Genomic DNA, 17430 nt, shown 5'->3' on the forward strand with positions numbered 1-17430 from the left:
TTTACCATGGTTTGATGTTGGTAATCAACGACTCTATTCAACGAGTTATTTGTGAAACAGATTCTTTAGAAGCATTTCGTCTTCTTCAAGAGCCAGATCACTCTCATATGTATGTGTACGCCTCTTTGTTGGTGAAGATTTTTGGGTTAAAGGAGTATATTCGTAACATTTCTTTCTAACATGTGCTTCGAGAGGGCAACCATTGCGCATATTTCTTGGTCAAGTTCGGACGCTCTTCAAGATTAAGTGTGACATTTTGGCATGCTCCTCCATCAGAGTTGAAGTCAGTCTTGAGGCTTGATGCCCCAGGCTGAACCCTGGTTTTAGGTTTTTTTTTTTCTCTTTTTTCTTTTTCTTTTGTCACTTTACCAAAAAAAAAAAATACAAGTAACTAGGCTAACTGAAATAACCAACGAGGATTACTTTTGTTTTGCGTGAAAGTTGTAGCCATTTATTGAATTGATTGATTGATGGAGAAATGACAACAGCAAATTGATTAAATGTTTGAGGAATTCTTGTAGTAGGGTCCAATTTTTTGTATCATTTAAATTGCAATTGACACGTCACATGTATTCAACATAAAGTTTGAAACTTAGTGCACTTTGTTTTGCCTCCTGCTCCATTTGCTGGCAGTTTTGTAGCTGAAAAGGTATGAGATTAGTTAAATATAAGAGGATTCAGGTGAATTACTTTATGACAAGGAAAACAATTAATATAGACATTTGTTTATAACCTGATTATGATGCAATTTCTCTGGACTCTTTGTCGGGATAAATTAAAGGAGTACTCGACTTCGATATTCACCAAGAGCCCATATGGGAAAAATGTTTCTGTATGCTGAGTAATTGATAGTGCAATTCTTGTTGAAGACTCCTATCATTTCCTATATATTAGGTACTCCTTTTTGTTAAAAAGAGCTTGTTTAACGTACCAAAAGAGTTTTTCTTCTGTCATCTGCATAACAATTGTTACCTGTTGAGGAAACTCCCCGTTTTCCATTTGTGAATTTATCAAAACCTTTGCGGCATGATGCAATGGAGTTGGATCTCTTTCGGCCTATACCGTAAAATAATGAATATCGAGTTTATTTATTATTATGTTCTAATTCTATCTATAATTGGCGTTGAGCTTAGTTGGTTTAACTTGTCATAATATGCTACATTATACCTGTCCTGCTTCAATGAGTGCCAGCATAGCCCATGCAGTGTTCACTACATTAGATTTGTTTCCTTCCAGGTTTGTGTATACCTGTTAATTTGTTACAAGTTATTATTAGTGTCCGTGTCGTGTCCAGTATCCGTGTCCGTGCTTGATAGATGCTGAAAGGGATAGAATATAACTTTTAAAGTTCATACTATATACCTTGTGTTGGCATGAGAGATAGCTCTCACCCCACCCACCTGAAAGCTTGTGCTGTTTTGAAAGTAAAAACTCACATCCCTTTCTTATGCTTATACTATCTTTGTAGCTCTTACCTGCAGCTATCAACCCTTTTATTCCAAACCATGTCCCATATGTAAAGCAGATTCCCCATGATCCATACCTATTTGGTTAAGTAATTATAATTCTTTAAACTCATATTAAGAAATTAATTAATATCATTTTTTAAACCTCTTTTGGCCAATAATTAAGTTTATCGACTAGTAATAAAGCAAACCATGAACCATCTGCCCATTGTATGCTTTCGATATAGTTTGCAGCCTTAACAATGCAAATATCTATTTCCATCTTCCTGTGCCGCGGATTTTGTTGAGTGAATAAGGCGAGACCTTGTATCGCTGCTGATGTGCATTCCACGTACCTATAGATAATGGACTCATTTTTCATAAATTCAAATGATAGACGACATAAAAATAATTACAAGGAAACATGTCGATGTCAGGTACATACTGATAATCAATGGTGATATCTTCAAATGTTTCAGTTGGATTTATTTTCTGTTACATAAACAAATTCGGTGTTAAAAGATTTAATAATTGAATCTACATTCCTCATTTAATTGAAGAAGAAAAGGTTTACCTCCAACCATGTATAAGATCTTGTGAGCTCATAGGATGCAAACCCACCATTTCTATTCTGTAGTATTTAATGTGGAAGAGAAAATTGGTTACCGCGTGGTTGAAGTTATATCTAATTAAATTTGAACAAAATCATCTTTTTATTCTTGAATCGTGAGTACTTAAAGAAAACGCAAAAATAAAATAGTTCTCGTCCATTTTTGTTTACTTCTTCGAACTTTATAAACGACTGCGTCTACTAGTAGTCTAGTGGCATTAACTTGTATTTGAGTGAAAGATCAGTTTAGAGTACCTGCAGGGATAAAATCAAATTAACTGCATTGCATAGTTGTTCTGTTTCCACTGCTTTTCCAACACTCTCGATTGGCAAGTTTGATAACAAAATGGCTGCCTGAAAATAGTCAAACAGATTAAGAAAATATAATTTGTTTAGCTGATCCAAATCAGTGTTTTGGTAAAATTAATGACCTTCAAGCCTTCTGCAGTGCAATCAGAAACAGGCCAACCATTGTCTTGAGTCGAGAAAGGCCAACCGCCTTTAGAAATGTGGCGATACCAGCAACTAGTATTACCAGAGCTGTTCATTGTAACCTTCAAAACCAAAATACAATAGTGTTTATCATATTCAATACTTCTGACTGTAAATATTTATCTTTTTTTCTTTGAAGAAGTTGTAAATATTTATCTTAATCTATGAACAAGGATACAGACACCATACTGACACGCCGACCTGGTAATAATTTGAGAAAATCACATAACTCAATGGAATCATATGTGTTGGTGTCAGATATCGACGTGTGTCCGACACTGGGACACGTCTAGTCTGAGAAGTGTCCTTCATAGATCTTAATTACTTTCTTCCTTGGCATTAATGTTTCATAATTATGTAACTTCCAGTCAAAATATTTATTACCTGTGAGAGTTTTATGAAATTGTTAGCTTTCTTAAGCATTGAACCATATTCATCATCAAGATTGGTAGCCAAGATAGCTTGAACAGATAAAGCAACATCCCAACATTGAGAACCATTGTATCCTTGCATTTTCATTCCATCCTCAGCCAACCATAGATAGTCTTTGATTCTTAAAATGTGACACTTAAATGCCTCAGAATTTGGGTTCTCCAACCAACAACAAACCATGTTTAGTACCTGTTTTAGAGTCATTTTTCATCTAATTTATCATCACATGTTGTCTTATTGAGTTAAAATCAGTTGACTATGATATTTACAGCTACCTATGAAGTACGGATACGGACACCGGACACAACACAAACACAGACACGCCGACACCGTTGATAATTTAAAAAAATCACATATTTTACTGTAATTATAAGTGTCATTGTCGTGCCGGTGTCGGACAGGACACATGTATGACATCAAGACACACCTAATCTAAGAAATTCAAAGAATGTCCGTGCTTGATAGCAGCTAGCACATAATAATGATATATAATTAACCACCTTATTAACTGGACCAAGGCAGATATAGTTAGTGTTTTCATCCTCATAGTGTATATGCTTCATAACATGATTGAGTGCTTTATTCCTTAGTTTAGAGTAAGGCCAATGCATGAGAAGAGGTTCCCCAACATTATCAAGAAAACCCCATAAAATATTCTGTATCATTGGACATGGATGGTACAAATCTTCCTGCAATTATTACTCATTATTAATTGGAAATATTATAGGTATATGTGACACAATTAATTAAGACAAGAACCTTAGCACAATGATATTTAGCGTGGTCCCAATTTAGTATATGATAAGGTAAGGTATAGATCTCTCTTCTGATAGATAAAACAATAGCACTGAATGGACCCACAAATCTTCTACCGTACAAATATGACATTGGTAGATATACAAGTCTAGTGTGACACCACATCCTTCCTGCAAATTTTTAAATTAGTAACATATGTATTATATCATATAATACATGGATAGTAACATATGTAATCATATAAAAAAATACATGGTACCACATAATATCATATGTATTATATCATATCATATCTTATAAATAAGTATATGGTACCACATAGTAGGATATATTTGACTTAGACCGAATAAGAAATAATGAGAACATGCCTGGATGCAAAGGAACAAAGTAGGGAAGAAGCCATATCTCTGGAGGGATTGCCTTCATTCCACTCCATTCATATACTCCAAGTACCTAATATATATTTATACACTTGTATCATTTGATTAAATTAAACTATTATAAAAAACAATTGCAACGTATATTAAACTATAGTATAACAATCAAAACCTTAAATAAAGAAATAAATACACACACACTTACAGAAAGCCAGAGTTTGCCCCATGAAGGAATAGAAGTGGCACCCCCACGATCAAGAATCCACTTTCTTGCTTTTTGCATGGCTCCATCTCCACTGTCTATATCTTCTCCAAGCAATCTCAAGGTCACATAGCTCATAGCTGTACCAAACATTGTGCTGGGCCCTTCTATATGCAATCCCCACCCTCCATCTTCGTTCTTATCATTATCATATGTATTAACGATTAATGTCATATTCATCACAATAGCTGGCTAACATTATTTCTCACCAGCATAGCTCAGTTGATAAGAACATTGTATTATATTATAAAATTAATTCCCCACTTATGCATTTTAAGGTTGGAGTTCTAGATAGTAAGTTACTTACAAAAAATTACCTGATGATTAAACAGATAGCGTCGCATCTCACTTTGATGCTCCGGTGTTAACACTGCATTAACAGCCCCAGTCACCCATAGTCCTATTACCTATCACATAATTAATCCAACAATTGATGATTAATTTTTTTTAAAACAATATAACAAATGCAACAAAAGAGAAAAACAAAAGCAAGAAAACCAAGAGGCTATATAATACTTTGATTGAATCAATTATACTTTTTTTTGTTGAAGAGTTGAATCAATTATGCGTACCTTTTTAGAATTTAAATATTCATCTTAAATATTTCAGTTACTCATATATTGATAAATTTATGAAGTTTATAATAAATAATATATAATATACTGTAAGGAGAAAACAACATAGTATAAGATGGTTGAAATATAACAATTATTTTATATCTCCTAGTTTTTTTTTAAAAAAAAAAAAACTTGACACCTAATCTAAGGACAGACTAATTTGAGGGGTCTAAACTTCAATCTCACCGTCTAATTGCGAATCTCCTAATAATTTAAGTTGAATGTTAAATTAATTATTAATTTTTAGAGAAAATTGGAGAGGTGAAAAATTATTATAAATTAAAGTGGCACTAGTGACAATTTTACTATAATCTTTAATTGGATTTGAACTTTGTTTGTTTAGATTGCAATCTCAAACTCTTGTTTACTGAACTCCACCTCACAGACAAGATATAAAACTATTAAAACAAACTAATTTTTTTTTATTATCAATCACATATAATGTGTTAAAATTGATGCCATCACGTTGACAAGCACTAGTTAAAATATATTTGGGTGTACTATCAAGAAATTTCTTGTTTTTTTTTTTTAAGATGCTATATCTAGAAATTGCTGACAATGTACTCCTTCTAATACATTTTTATAAAGAATTTTAAATACTTTTTTTCTTTCAGAAAATACATTAATCTTTAAAGATACTTATTAGTCATTCATGTTTTTTTTTTCTGGTGTAATTAGTCATTCATGTTTGAAGAAGTAACCTAAAGAAGTAAATTCAATTATATTGACCACTTTTAAATGACATAATTTTTTTCCCTTTAAAACAACCACATCATGCAAAATATGTTCAAGAGCCGAAATTGTTTACTTACTATAAACTTCAACAAATATTTTTTTTTGAGGTTAATTTCTATGAAACATTTTTACGCATTCAAATCACATGAAGAAGATATTTATAGAGATATTTTATGAACCAACTTAAAAATGTCTGTGAAAAAGTTTTACAGTGTCTTTGATACAAATTAAACCAGTATAATTTTCTTACACTAATACACGCTGAAAGTTTATCATACTCTTGCATGCATGATCCGTCGAAGGCTTCTGTGTTTGTGTGGTGACTTCTAAAAATTTCAACAAAGGACAATTTGGTCCAACATGGAATTTTACACTTTGGCTCTCTTTTATGTGCAAGAGGTTGTGGGGAAAATGAAACGGTTAATTATGTGAATTTTTCAATGATCTAAATTGGTTTCATTTCTCCTATGTTCTTCATTAGAACATGCTCTTCAATTTGGCTGTTATGTTTTCCTCTTTGCATTTGATTTGATTGGCTTGTTGAATTATTTAGAAGGAGAGAAATTCTCGTATTTTCCAACATAAGAAGTTAGAAGAATGCTAACAACACTCTCTTTTGAGCTCTCTAACACTCATTTTTTTATTGGGTGAAATCAATGTAGGACCTACACTTTGAAAATGGAACCCACATAAAGTGGTGGGACATACATTGATTTTACCCAATAAAAGAGTGACTGCTAGAGAGAGTGTTCAAAAGAGAGTGTTGCTAGCACTTCTCAAGAAGTTATTAGTTGTGCAATTAAATTTATCTTTCAAATTGAATTCTTGACGGGGACTAGAGAGAGTGTTTAAAAGAGAATGTTGCTAACACTTCTCAAGTACTCCCTCCGTCTCAAATTATAAGCAAAAAAACAAAAATCACACTTATTAAGAAAACTAAAACATAAGAATTTGGAGTATAGTTTTTTGTGTTTTCTTTGGAAAAAGTTTTATAGGAAGATGTAATAAACAATTTTCATTGGTTATTGGTTATGGAAAAAATGAAAGAAAGAGAAAATTGAATGTAATTTGCATTTAATTTTACGAGAATAACAAAAAAAAATCTTGGAAAAGATAAAAGTTTGTCTTTTTTGCTTGTATTTTGGGACAAAGAAAATGTGTTTTTTTTGCTTATATTATGGGACGGAGGAAATATGTAAAAAATCATTAAAAAATTTAAAATTTTAAGCATAATTAAACAAATTTTAATTTGACAGGGACTAAAAACACTAACAGAAAATTTTGTAGGGACTAAAAACTGTGATTTATTTTTATAGGGACTAAAAACAAAACTGCAGATATTTATAGGGACCAAAAACTTAATTAACCCTAAAAATAATGGGTTTATTTTTTTCCACAAACAAAAATAACAACTACTTAATTAGTGACATTTGTAATTGTTGGAACAATAGTCAAAATTAGTTAAAAATATTTTCCGTCATCGAAAAGATTACTATACTGAGTCGCAGACTAGGTCGCTCTCTTTAAGACGTTTCATGGCACTGCCCAAAATTGTGCAAGCAGACTATCAACCACGACATCATCAGGATAAAACAGTCCAGCTACAACTGTATCAGAGTCCTTTTGCACTATAGGATCTGTTCTAGAAATACACCTTCAAATATGGTGCTAAGACCATTCTAATATGGTATTGATACCACTCTATTATGGTACTAAGACTATTCTTATATGGTACTAAGACCACTCTAATATGGTGTTTCCACCACTCTAACCTCTAACTTCTCCAAGGGCATATAACATAAAAAGGGGTTATATTCTTAAGATCATTCTTATTTTTCGAAGGGACACTTTATCTCGAAAGGGACTTTGATCTTAAGAATACTCTTATTTTCGAAGGACAAAATTTACCGAAGAGACTATGTTCTTAAGACCATTCTTAATTCCGAATGGACATTATAAACCGAAGGGACTATGACCTTAAGAACATTCTTTAAATCCGAAGGGACAGAAAAAGAGGGAGAGGAAAAGAATAGATTGTCAACCCAAGCTAAAGGAGGGAGAAGAGAGAAAAAAAATTTGACAACTCAAGAGAACTTTTGGGATGAGTAGAAGTGAGGGAGAGGAGCTCTATTTATAGGTGAAGAGTCAAAGATGAGTTACAAATCCAATGACTAGGATTAGTTGACATCTACAAATCAATGACATGATTTCTCCTCATAAATGAGCACTCAATGAGATAGTTGACGTGAGAATTTTGTAATTCACAAATTAACACTCATAATGTTCCAACAGTAATTTAAAAAAATTAAGTAAAAAATAAAAATGTCAACAAATATGCTAAGGACATGTTTTTGTGTGGAATCAAATGACCTTAATTAGGGTTTTGTCAAAAAAAAAAAAAAGTGCTTAGGACATTGTATTGTATAAGAGAAAAAGAGGGAAATGATATTAAACATACCAAAGAAGGCAAAAGAAACAAAGGACCACCATAGTCACCAGGCCAGAAACCATCCTCAGTTTGCAATGTTGAGTAACATCTCAATGCTCTTTTTAGTGTCTTTCCCACTTTTTCCTCACTAATTATATATCCTTCTTCCTTCTCCATTTTCACCTTATTATTATTCTTCTCTGATTTCATATTTAAAACACCTTTTTCCCTTTCAAACTACAAAACCAAAATTAAGTATTTATACCTTGTGCTAGAGGATATATATTCCTTTAGCTTTTTGGAAGAAAAAAAAAACAAAAAAATCAATAGTCAAATATGTTATAATATTTATGCATGTATTTACCTGGAGTCTCATTAAGAGATCAGAACTGTTCTTAGTTTTGAAGCGATTGACATGAAATTGTTTGCGAGCATGTTCCACTTGAGCTCGTTCTTGTTCATTTCCAAGATTCGGATCATACTCCCAAAATTGTCTTCCAATGTTCTTATTCACACTTCTAACCAATTCTTCAGTACCATCCTTGTTTTTTGAAAATTTCAGCTTCCACATCTTTATCTAGAAATTTTCTTAGCTAGATAAATTTAAAATAATACAACTGAAATTTAAAAGTTAGAGAATATATATAATTTTTAGAAATTGACACATACCTTGATGTTAAACAAAGATCAATTACTTTTGTTTGAAGTAAAAAAGAGTATATTCTAAATAGCTAGAGTACATAAATTGAGTTTAGTGTTTAGTTTCTGCATGTAATGTATGAAGGGGGAGTCAGGCCTTTTATTCACACAACACAAGTTAGGGATGCCAATAATTTTATATTGTGAGTTTAGGTTATCTTGAGGAGTATATTCTAAATAACCAATGTGAATTAGCTCATAAAGATCCTACCCTTATTTTATATGATTTTATTTATTTATTAATAGACATGGCATTGTGGTTTATTTATTTCTAATGTCGTTGTTGGTAATAATATTATCTTTGAGAAAAGAGCTTTTTACTGTACCATACCATGATGTAGACTTGAATCAGGCTCGCAAAATTATGTGCAAATGTTAGTGAAACTACGTAACTGCTCGTCTGCTCCTATGAAAACGTTGTAATCAAATATATATGATGCTGTAAATGTCATTATCTCATTAGAGGTAGTCATAATTCAAATCAGATTATCTGAATACAAGCCCTAGCAAATAAATCATGGTTATTATTTTATGCTATTTGTTCCGCTCCTACTAACATACATAAATCACGGTTCTTTTGAATATTTTAACTCTATTTTTTAAGGGTCTCCCATCATCTTCTCCCGACCATCGTCATTTGAATCATCTTTACTCGAAATCTTTCTTTTTGGTGGAACCTCATCATTCTCTTTATATCCGCCTTCATCTTCTTCGATCCCATTTCTTACACTATAAAAACAGTGAGAAGAAATTTCCCCATAAAATATTTGAAGTATAATGCTATAATTTATTAAAAAAATATATTAGTTTTAACTGCAACTTGAGATGATTATCAATTTGATTCGTATAAAACTAAGTTTATGTGTTAAATGTATTTATTTTTCCAATCACTACAGAATGAAGATGGTGGCCTTGCAACATATGAGCTTACACGGTCTTATAGCTGGTTGGAGGTAGCCTTCTCTCATTTAGTTGCTCTGCTGATTTTGCCGACTCTTACGGCTAATTTGACCAATAAAAACATATCAAGTTGTTGTCAAACTAGAGATTTAGTGGAGGTCTTTGACTGATAGCTCTCAATCTATGAAGCTCGGATTTTCCAAACACGGAAATGATATCAGATACATAGCAAATATCAATATTTTACGGATACTCGCATATATGTATCCACGAAGTATCGAAATTAGTTATTTTAATTTAAAAAATAATAATTTTAGATATTTATATGCTACTCCACATATACACAAATGATACTTATAAAATATTTCACATACGTGTATCCTAAAAAAGAAGCAGGTAAAAAAGTAAGACAATGTTGTGAAAATTATATTTTTTTATCAAGGCTAAATTGCATTTTTGGTCCATTAACTATTTAGGTAGTATCGCTTTGGTCCCATAATTAAAATTAGATTTATTTTGGTCCTTTAACTTCTCTCTGTTGCACATTTTGATCCTTTCTGTTAGTTTTAATTCAAAAACGTTAGGTTTTCTTCATCTTCGTCTCCTCTTTTTCATCTTCATATCATCTCCATCAACCTTCAAGAACAAGAATCTCTGAAAAATTCCAAAAGAAAATGAAGAAAACCTAACGTTTTTGAATTAAAACTAATAGAAAGGACCAAAATGTATAACGGAGAGAAGTTAAGGGACCAAAATAAATTAAGGGACCAAAGCGGTACTACCTAAATAGTTAAGGGACCGAAAATACAATTTAGCCTTTTATGAATGAAGAAAAACGTAGAGGAAGAATGGGAACGGTGAAATCTCCGCCTCATCTCTCCCTTATCGTGTCGCCGTAGTGCCTCATCCCACGTTATGTTGCGAAAGACAGGTGTTTTGTTATTGAGCTACAAGAGTCTTGTCTTATTCACCTATATCATCCTTACTTTTGTATTATTAGTATACTTCATTTTATCTATATACAAATAAGAAAATCCATGTCCTTTAAATTTACCATTTTGCCTCTATAAGGGCAATTTGATAATCTACTAATTGGTTGAGTTTTTATTTTAACAATGGTCTATGAATTTCCATTTTGCCCCTAACCAATTTTTTTTTAATTATTTTCTAATTTTTATATTTTTTAATAACTTTTAATTATTTTCCAATTTTTATATTTTTAACTATTTTTCAATTTTTTCTCCCAAATTCAGTTGTTTCTACATTGCCGCTGTGGGAGATTAAGGTATCGTTTGACCCGACTTTTTCAAACTTCTCTACATTTTTAAGGAGAAGTTAGGCCAAACACAATATCAATTAAGTACTTACTAAAAAAAGAACTTTTTTGAACGCATAAAATTGAATGGAATGAGCTTTGACCAGAAGCTGTTGAATGTTACTTTAAAAAACTATTTCTCGACAATTTATTTCACAAACACCTCTTTTCAACTCACACTGGGAACCTTTTCTTTATTTTTTAATATTATATTTCAACATGTTTTTTTCTTTCATTTAACTTTATTTTTTTCAACCGTTCCATTTAATTTTTTAAGGAGGTTCCATTTAATTTTATCTTTTTTTCAAAGAAAATTTATTATCTTTTTATCACTTATATATTTAATTTCAATATCGTTTAACCATCACAACCTCACAAATATTTTTATTCACGCTGTCAATTTTTTCTTCCAAATTCAGTTGCTTCTACACTGCTGTTGTAGGTGAATAAGATACCGTCTGACCCATTTTTTTTCAACTTCTCTACATTTTTAAAGAGAAGTTAGGTCAAATACAATATCAGTTAAGTACTTACTAAAAAATATACTTTTTTTAATGTATAAAATTGAACGGTATAAGCTTTGGCCAAAAGTTGTTGAATGCTACTTCAAAAAACTACTTCTCAACAATTTATTTCACAAGTATCTCTCTTCAATTCACATTGGGATCATTTTCTTTTATTTTTTAATATTATATTTCAATACGTTTTTTTCTTCCATTTAATTTTTTTTTTGAACCGTTGCATTTAATTTTTTGTAAGGAGGTCCCATTTAATTTTATTACCTTTTTTCAAAGGAATTTTATTATCTTTTTATCATTTATATATTTAATTTCAATATCGTTTAATCATCACAACCTCACAAATATTTTTACTCACGTTGTCATTTAATGATACCAAATATTTTTATTTTCTTTCTTCAACCTCACAAATACACACACACACATTAGTGTTTAGAGTAATACTTTATGTGTGTCTGGTTTTTTGTTACGCTATTGCGTATAATATTTTCTGGCGTTGTATAATGCGTATGATTATTTTTATAAAATTTTGATTTTAATTAAAAGTAAAATTGTAGATGTCTTTTCTTCAGAAAATGTCTAAATGCCTAAAAAAAAAAAATATATATATTGCATAAGGCATAAGTGACTGCTCTTTTTACCTCTTCTATGTATTGTTCTTCCTTGATTTTTCTCTCTATAGAAAGGATCTCTTCAACGTTCTTCTGTTCCTTTCTTTCCTCTCCCTCAATTTAGGTTCAATAGAAAGAAAATATAATAAGATTTTGTTAAAGAAAATAAAGATTATGATAGCTTTGGGAGAGAAATTCCAATTAGTTAGAGTAATTTCGTAGAAAACTAACAAATAATCACAAGCTGATTTGATTAAGAGTGAAATTATAGTTTAGTTCTACTATTGTTCAAATCCAACCTTAAATTAACCCTTTTTAAAAAATTTAATCAATTGATAAGAAACGGGTCACAAAAATAGAAAATAGAAAGAAAGAAAAAACAGTCAATTGGGGTATGTATGATTTAGGTGGCCATAGAAATCTTCTAACAAAAGCAGTAAGCATCGCCATCGCCAGCTAAAGGGTTTTGTACAAGTTGCATTGAGAAGCGTGTGCAGAGAAAGACGAAGAGTTGTGTTTTTTTGTTTAATTGACTGCATAGCTATTGATGAAGTAACATGATTAGTTTAGATCCAATGGTTATTATTAAGTCCTCTCATTTGAAATGCCCTATATATATATATATATATATATATATTGCACTTTTATATTGTAACAAATTATGCATATATTGTCGTGACCTTAACACTTCTCAAGCTCAGAGTCAAAGCATGAGTCAGAACTTAAATCAGAGTTCGGTGTAACAGCCCGATTTTCGTTAGATTTATTTTTATTTGTTTTATTATGTGTTTATATGTGCTTATGTATGATCATTATTCATTGGGTGCATTTTCATGGGTTTTCGTGTTAGAAGGGTAATATAGTCATTTTGGAATTAGGGGTATTTTGGTCATTTTGAGTGTAAGAGTAAATCAGTAACTTTTGGTGAGAATTACTTTTAGTAGTTAGTGAGAACCGTTATTTTTGCTAAGTTACTATCCTAGTGATTAGTTATTAGAATTTTACCGTTAAGAGACTGTTGTAGTGTTTTACCGTTAGAGTGTGGAAACATTTTAGAATTGAGTTGGAGTGGGTTAAGTCCACTAAGTTTTAGGGTTAGGCCCATTAAGGGGACATCCTATATAAACATTGTCTTATAGGAAATTTCGTCACACTTTCATTTACATAGATATTTTGAGAGAGTTAGAGAGAGAAAGTGGGAGCAAAGAAGAAAAGGGTTAGAGAGGAGAGGAACTTGAAGATTCAAGGATTGGAAGAGAGCTAGGAGCTAAAGTGAAGCTTGAGCTAGGGAATTAATCTAACTAAGGTAAGGGGGTTAGAATTCATCATAATCATTTTAGTGTAATTTTTTCAATTATTGTATGAATAAGTGATTAATTAGATAATTGATTAATTGTTCATAGATGTTAAAATTCGTGCTCTAACTAGGATGATATGTTTGTATGCATGAAATTGATGATAATTGAATTGTTGTTGTGAATTTGCATGTTCAAAGTGTGTATAAGTGCTAACTTGTGAATTATGCTCAATTGGATGAATTATGCTATATTGTGGTTGAATTATGATGAGAACCATGTTCAATTGATGTTGTTATTGCTAAGTGATGTTGTTGTTGATGATTCATGGCTTGGGTATTCATAATTCATGAATTGGTGATGAGAAATGAGTTGTTGTTGTTGAAATGGGTTGATTGGTGAATTGTACTCATATGTCCTTAGTTTCCATTTGATTGTGTATTTGGGAACCCTTTTTGTTATATTGACCTATAAACAATTTCTTGAAACACATTTGGCCATCAGGTGATCAAAATTGGGGGTTTTGGGTGAAAAAGAGGTGAAACCCGTAACATTTTTCTGTAGAATTATGAATGGTCGCTTAAGCGAACGCCAAGCGAGTACTCATAAGACTGGTCGCTTACGAGAGTCAGAAGCGACCAGGTAAGCGAGCAAAACTGAGCTCACTAGAACTCGTTCGCTTAAGCGACCTGCCTTTTTCCAGCACTTCTCTATTTTTTGTTCCGGGTCTTAGAGGGCCAACCCGAGCTTTGTAAAATGATTCTTTCAACTTATTAAACATCTGTTTGGGCTCCTAATTCTACTGGAACAAGTTTTGCTCATTCGAAATTGGGATTCTTCATTTTGGTTTGGAACTTGAAATTTTGGAAAATGTCGGATTTTGTCGAAACGAACTTTTGCGAACTAACTAAGGTTACAAGTTGGGTCTACAGTTCCTATAGACTTAGACAAAGCTTGTAATGTTGGTTGATTGTCTTAATCATGTCAAACTTGGATTTCGGGTGGAAATGTGAAAAATGTAAATTTGGGTTTTCTCACACGGACTTAAGCTATACTTTGAACTAATGTCTAATAGTTTGTAAGTGGCTTAAGCTTATGATTACATGATTGATTAGGTTTATCTTGTGAGCTTCAAACTTGAACAATTTATTTTATCTTGGGTATTATCAATGTTAGCCAGTTGCTACTTGATACAAATTTCACCAAAAATGATTCTTTTAGCCAATTGTCTTATAATCTTTCGTGACTAGCCTTATGTGTCTAAATGAAGGTGTGTGATGAATTGTAGATGTTGAATATGATACTTATCCTGAGATGTTGTATTTTCTCTTACTTGGAATATGAGAAATATTTGAAATGGTGAAACTATATGATGTATGGAATGTTGACTCTTAATTGTTTATGACCGGAATGTTGTATGGACGTAATTTCTTGATAATGCGAATGTTGTGGAGATGATCAATATATTTGGAAGATGTCCTTTATATTGTTGTGAAAATTGGAGGTGATTGCATTATTGAGTCCTTACTGTATGTCCATGCATCATAGTCATGTTGAGTTTTGCAGTTGTAAAAGGGTTGAGCTCTTTTACTACGAAGATTATGTAAGATGGGTGTGAAATCTTACATACGATGTTTTTGTTGCATCGAAGGTGACGACCTTGAGGTTGTAACACCCCGTTTTCCCAACTTTAAAATTTCTCGTAAAAATCAGAGTAAAACACCTTAAACGGAATGTTAAACTTCATAAAATCAAAAATAAGTCAATTAACTAATTTATCCTTCAACATATTAATTCAAACTTTGCAGCGGATTAAATTCATTAACATAAAAAGTCTTGGCACGAAGGCCTCATCAAAACATCTCATAAAAATCCAATTAACAACTTAATCATGTAAATTTATAAACAATACGTAAGGAATAGAAAAGCATGCAACAAAGTTCCCATCCCGTTACGTATTAGAGCACCTAAACGACTCAGTGAGGGATAGCCACTCACGACAGCAAAAACACAGCAACCTACTCTCGATCACCTGCAAGTTACTCATACGAAGAGCAACATTTTCAAGCAGAAGGGGTGAGATTCACAATCAATAATAATAATGTATAATTCATCAAATGCAACTAACAACTTAAACTCCATCAATTAGTAATAGTAATTCTTTTAACGACTCCTAAACCATATCATGTACTCATCATATCAACAGTCATAACTCGATATCATAAACAACATCATAACAGCATCATTTAACTTCATAATCAACATCTTAATCATAATCATATAACATCATACTCATAATTCGTATACAACATGACAACTTCATAATCAATGACATAAACAACGTAACAACATCATATTCATAATTCATATACAACATAACTACATCATTAATTCGTATTAACATTCTCCACCAAGCACCTTATTAACAACTCATGAATAGAGGACAACTTAGCAACTATACGTAACATCATCATTCCACAATAATAATTATTCATCAAACATTCCATTAGCAATACATGAATAAAAGACAACTTATCAACTTAACATAACCATCATCACAACATTCATAATCATCATCACGTAACATCCTAACAACCTCATATTCAACACCATAAACAGTCATCATAACATTATAATCAATATCATAATAATATAAACACTTGCTAATTCAACCAACAACGACGACGACAACAAGATTCAACGACAACGACAACAAATCTCTCAAGAACAACGGCAACTACAATTATCCAATATATGTATATATTTCATAATCAACAATATCATCAATAATAGATATCCAATTCATCAATTAAATCTAACACCCTGTCATAATAATAATTCATCAATATATAAGTATATTATCATTAACAACATCAACAACAAATGGTAATTAAAACCAACAACAACGACTCATGCAACAACTCGAAACCACCACTAAGACTCATGCAAGACATGACCTCCCCCCTAATACTCCTCAATAAATGCAACTATGCATGTGGTACCATAATTCAGGGCCGTGACCCACACCGCTGTCGAATGGTTAAAGCATTCTCAACAGGACCTAAGTCCTCACCGCTCCACACCGCTTTGAACAACTATTGTTCCACCGCTTTGAACGACAAGGCGTTCCAGAGCCGAAGTTCTCCCACATTGATGTTTATGCAACTACCCAACATGTGTATCTCTACATACAACTCAACAACATCAACGACAACCACTACTCATCAATGCATATATGTAAATATGACTTCACCTCGACAATCCAATTAATAATACTTCAACCTTTGAAAAGAATTCAGCAACATGTATAATTTATTTAAATATAAATATACATCACAGTCAACAATAATCCATCATAATTGATCCAACGATTCCAGAAAATACACAATTAATCATAATCAAACTAATGCATAAAGTTCATTCAACATAGTATATGTTCACTTGGTTTCATACTCAATCATCTCCAAATTCACTAAACTCAACAACGGCAACATCAACGACAACGTAGACAACGACAACTGTGCATAAATAATTATGACTTACTCCACAACTTGGTCAACATCAACAATACTATAATCAACCTTCATTCCTACCCCAAGGGTCAACTCACAACATGGGTTAAATACTCTTAAACACCTTAATTGCACTCATATTACTTCTAGTTTTGAGCCTTGGAATTATCCCATAGGTTTTGGATTAACTTGGAAATGGTTGTGCTGAATTTTCATAAGATTTCCCTAAGACCTTCTTGGAGTATTTTCATCATAACTCCTAAACCAAAAATCATTCTAGAGTCAAACCAAATCCATTGGAAAGCTAACAAAATTATCTACAACTTTCATGTTTACACCAAAGGCCAATTCAAAACAGAAACGTGTGAAAAAGACACAAGAACGCGACATTAGAAATACTGTCAAAAGGCACTTCGCTTAAGCGAA

General features: G+C 32.0%; 1 protein-coding gene across 4 annotated transcripts; it reads right to left on the bottom strand.

The window, feature by feature from the left end:
• Positions 1-428: 428 nt before the first annotated feature.
• LOC25497029 (cycloartenol synthase) lies at positions 429-8970 on the bottom strand. 4 transcript variants are annotated; one of them, XM_039835033.1, is made up of 19 exons: positions 8824-8970; positions 8519-8731; positions 8185-8391; positions 4692-4781; positions 4318-4512; positions 4104-4188; positions 3739-3905; positions 3480-3668; positions 2932-3168; positions 2487-2609; positions 2311-2409; positions 2020-2076; positions 1891-1937; positions 1658-1801; positions 1363-1543; positions 1168-1248; positions 973-1056; positions 734-873; positions 429-641 (listed from the first exon to the last, which is right to left on the bottom strand). In XM_039835033.1, exons 2-19 carry the CDS (start codon positions 8723-8725, stop codon positions 593-595), a joined length of 2382 nt encoding a protein of 793 aa, XP_039690967.1. In that variant the 5' UTR covers positions 8726-8731; positions 8824-8970; the 3' UTR covers positions 429-592. The 4 variants fall into 4 exon arrangements, with proteins under 4 accessions (XP_039690967.1, XP_039690968.1, XP_024641898.2 ...); XM_039835034.1 differs by having other exon boundaries at positions 8519-8747; positions 8824-8937; XM_024786130.2 differs by lacking the exon at positions 8824-8970 and having other exon boundaries at positions 734-883; positions 8519-8725.
• Between the last annotated feature and the right edge of the window lie 8460 nt (positions 8971-17430).

The sequence above is a fragment of the Medicago truncatula genome, chromosome 6 (assembly GCF_003473485.1).
Source record: "Medicago truncatula cultivar Jemalong A17 chromosome 6, MtrunA17r5.0-ANR, whole genome shotgun sequence".
In the NCBI taxonomy this organism is placed as follows: Eukaryota; Viridiplantae; Streptophyta; class Magnoliopsida; order Fabales; family Fabaceae; genus Medicago; species Medicago truncatula.

Bases quoted from the DNA above. Each gene is read 5' to 3' on its own strand.
- LOC25497029 (XM_039835033.1), bottom strand. From the start codon at position 8,725: ATGTGGAAGCTGAAATTTTCAAAAAACAAGGATGGTACTGAAGAATTG. The intron at 4,513-4,691 runs GTAATTTTTTGT...GATAATGATAAG, and splicing joins GCTATCTGTTTAATCATCAG to AACGAAGATGGAGGGTGGGG. The intron at 2,410-2,486 runs GTCATTAATTTT...GACTATTTTCAG, and splicing joins GCACTGCAGAAGGCTTGAAG to GCAGCCATTTTGTTATCAAA.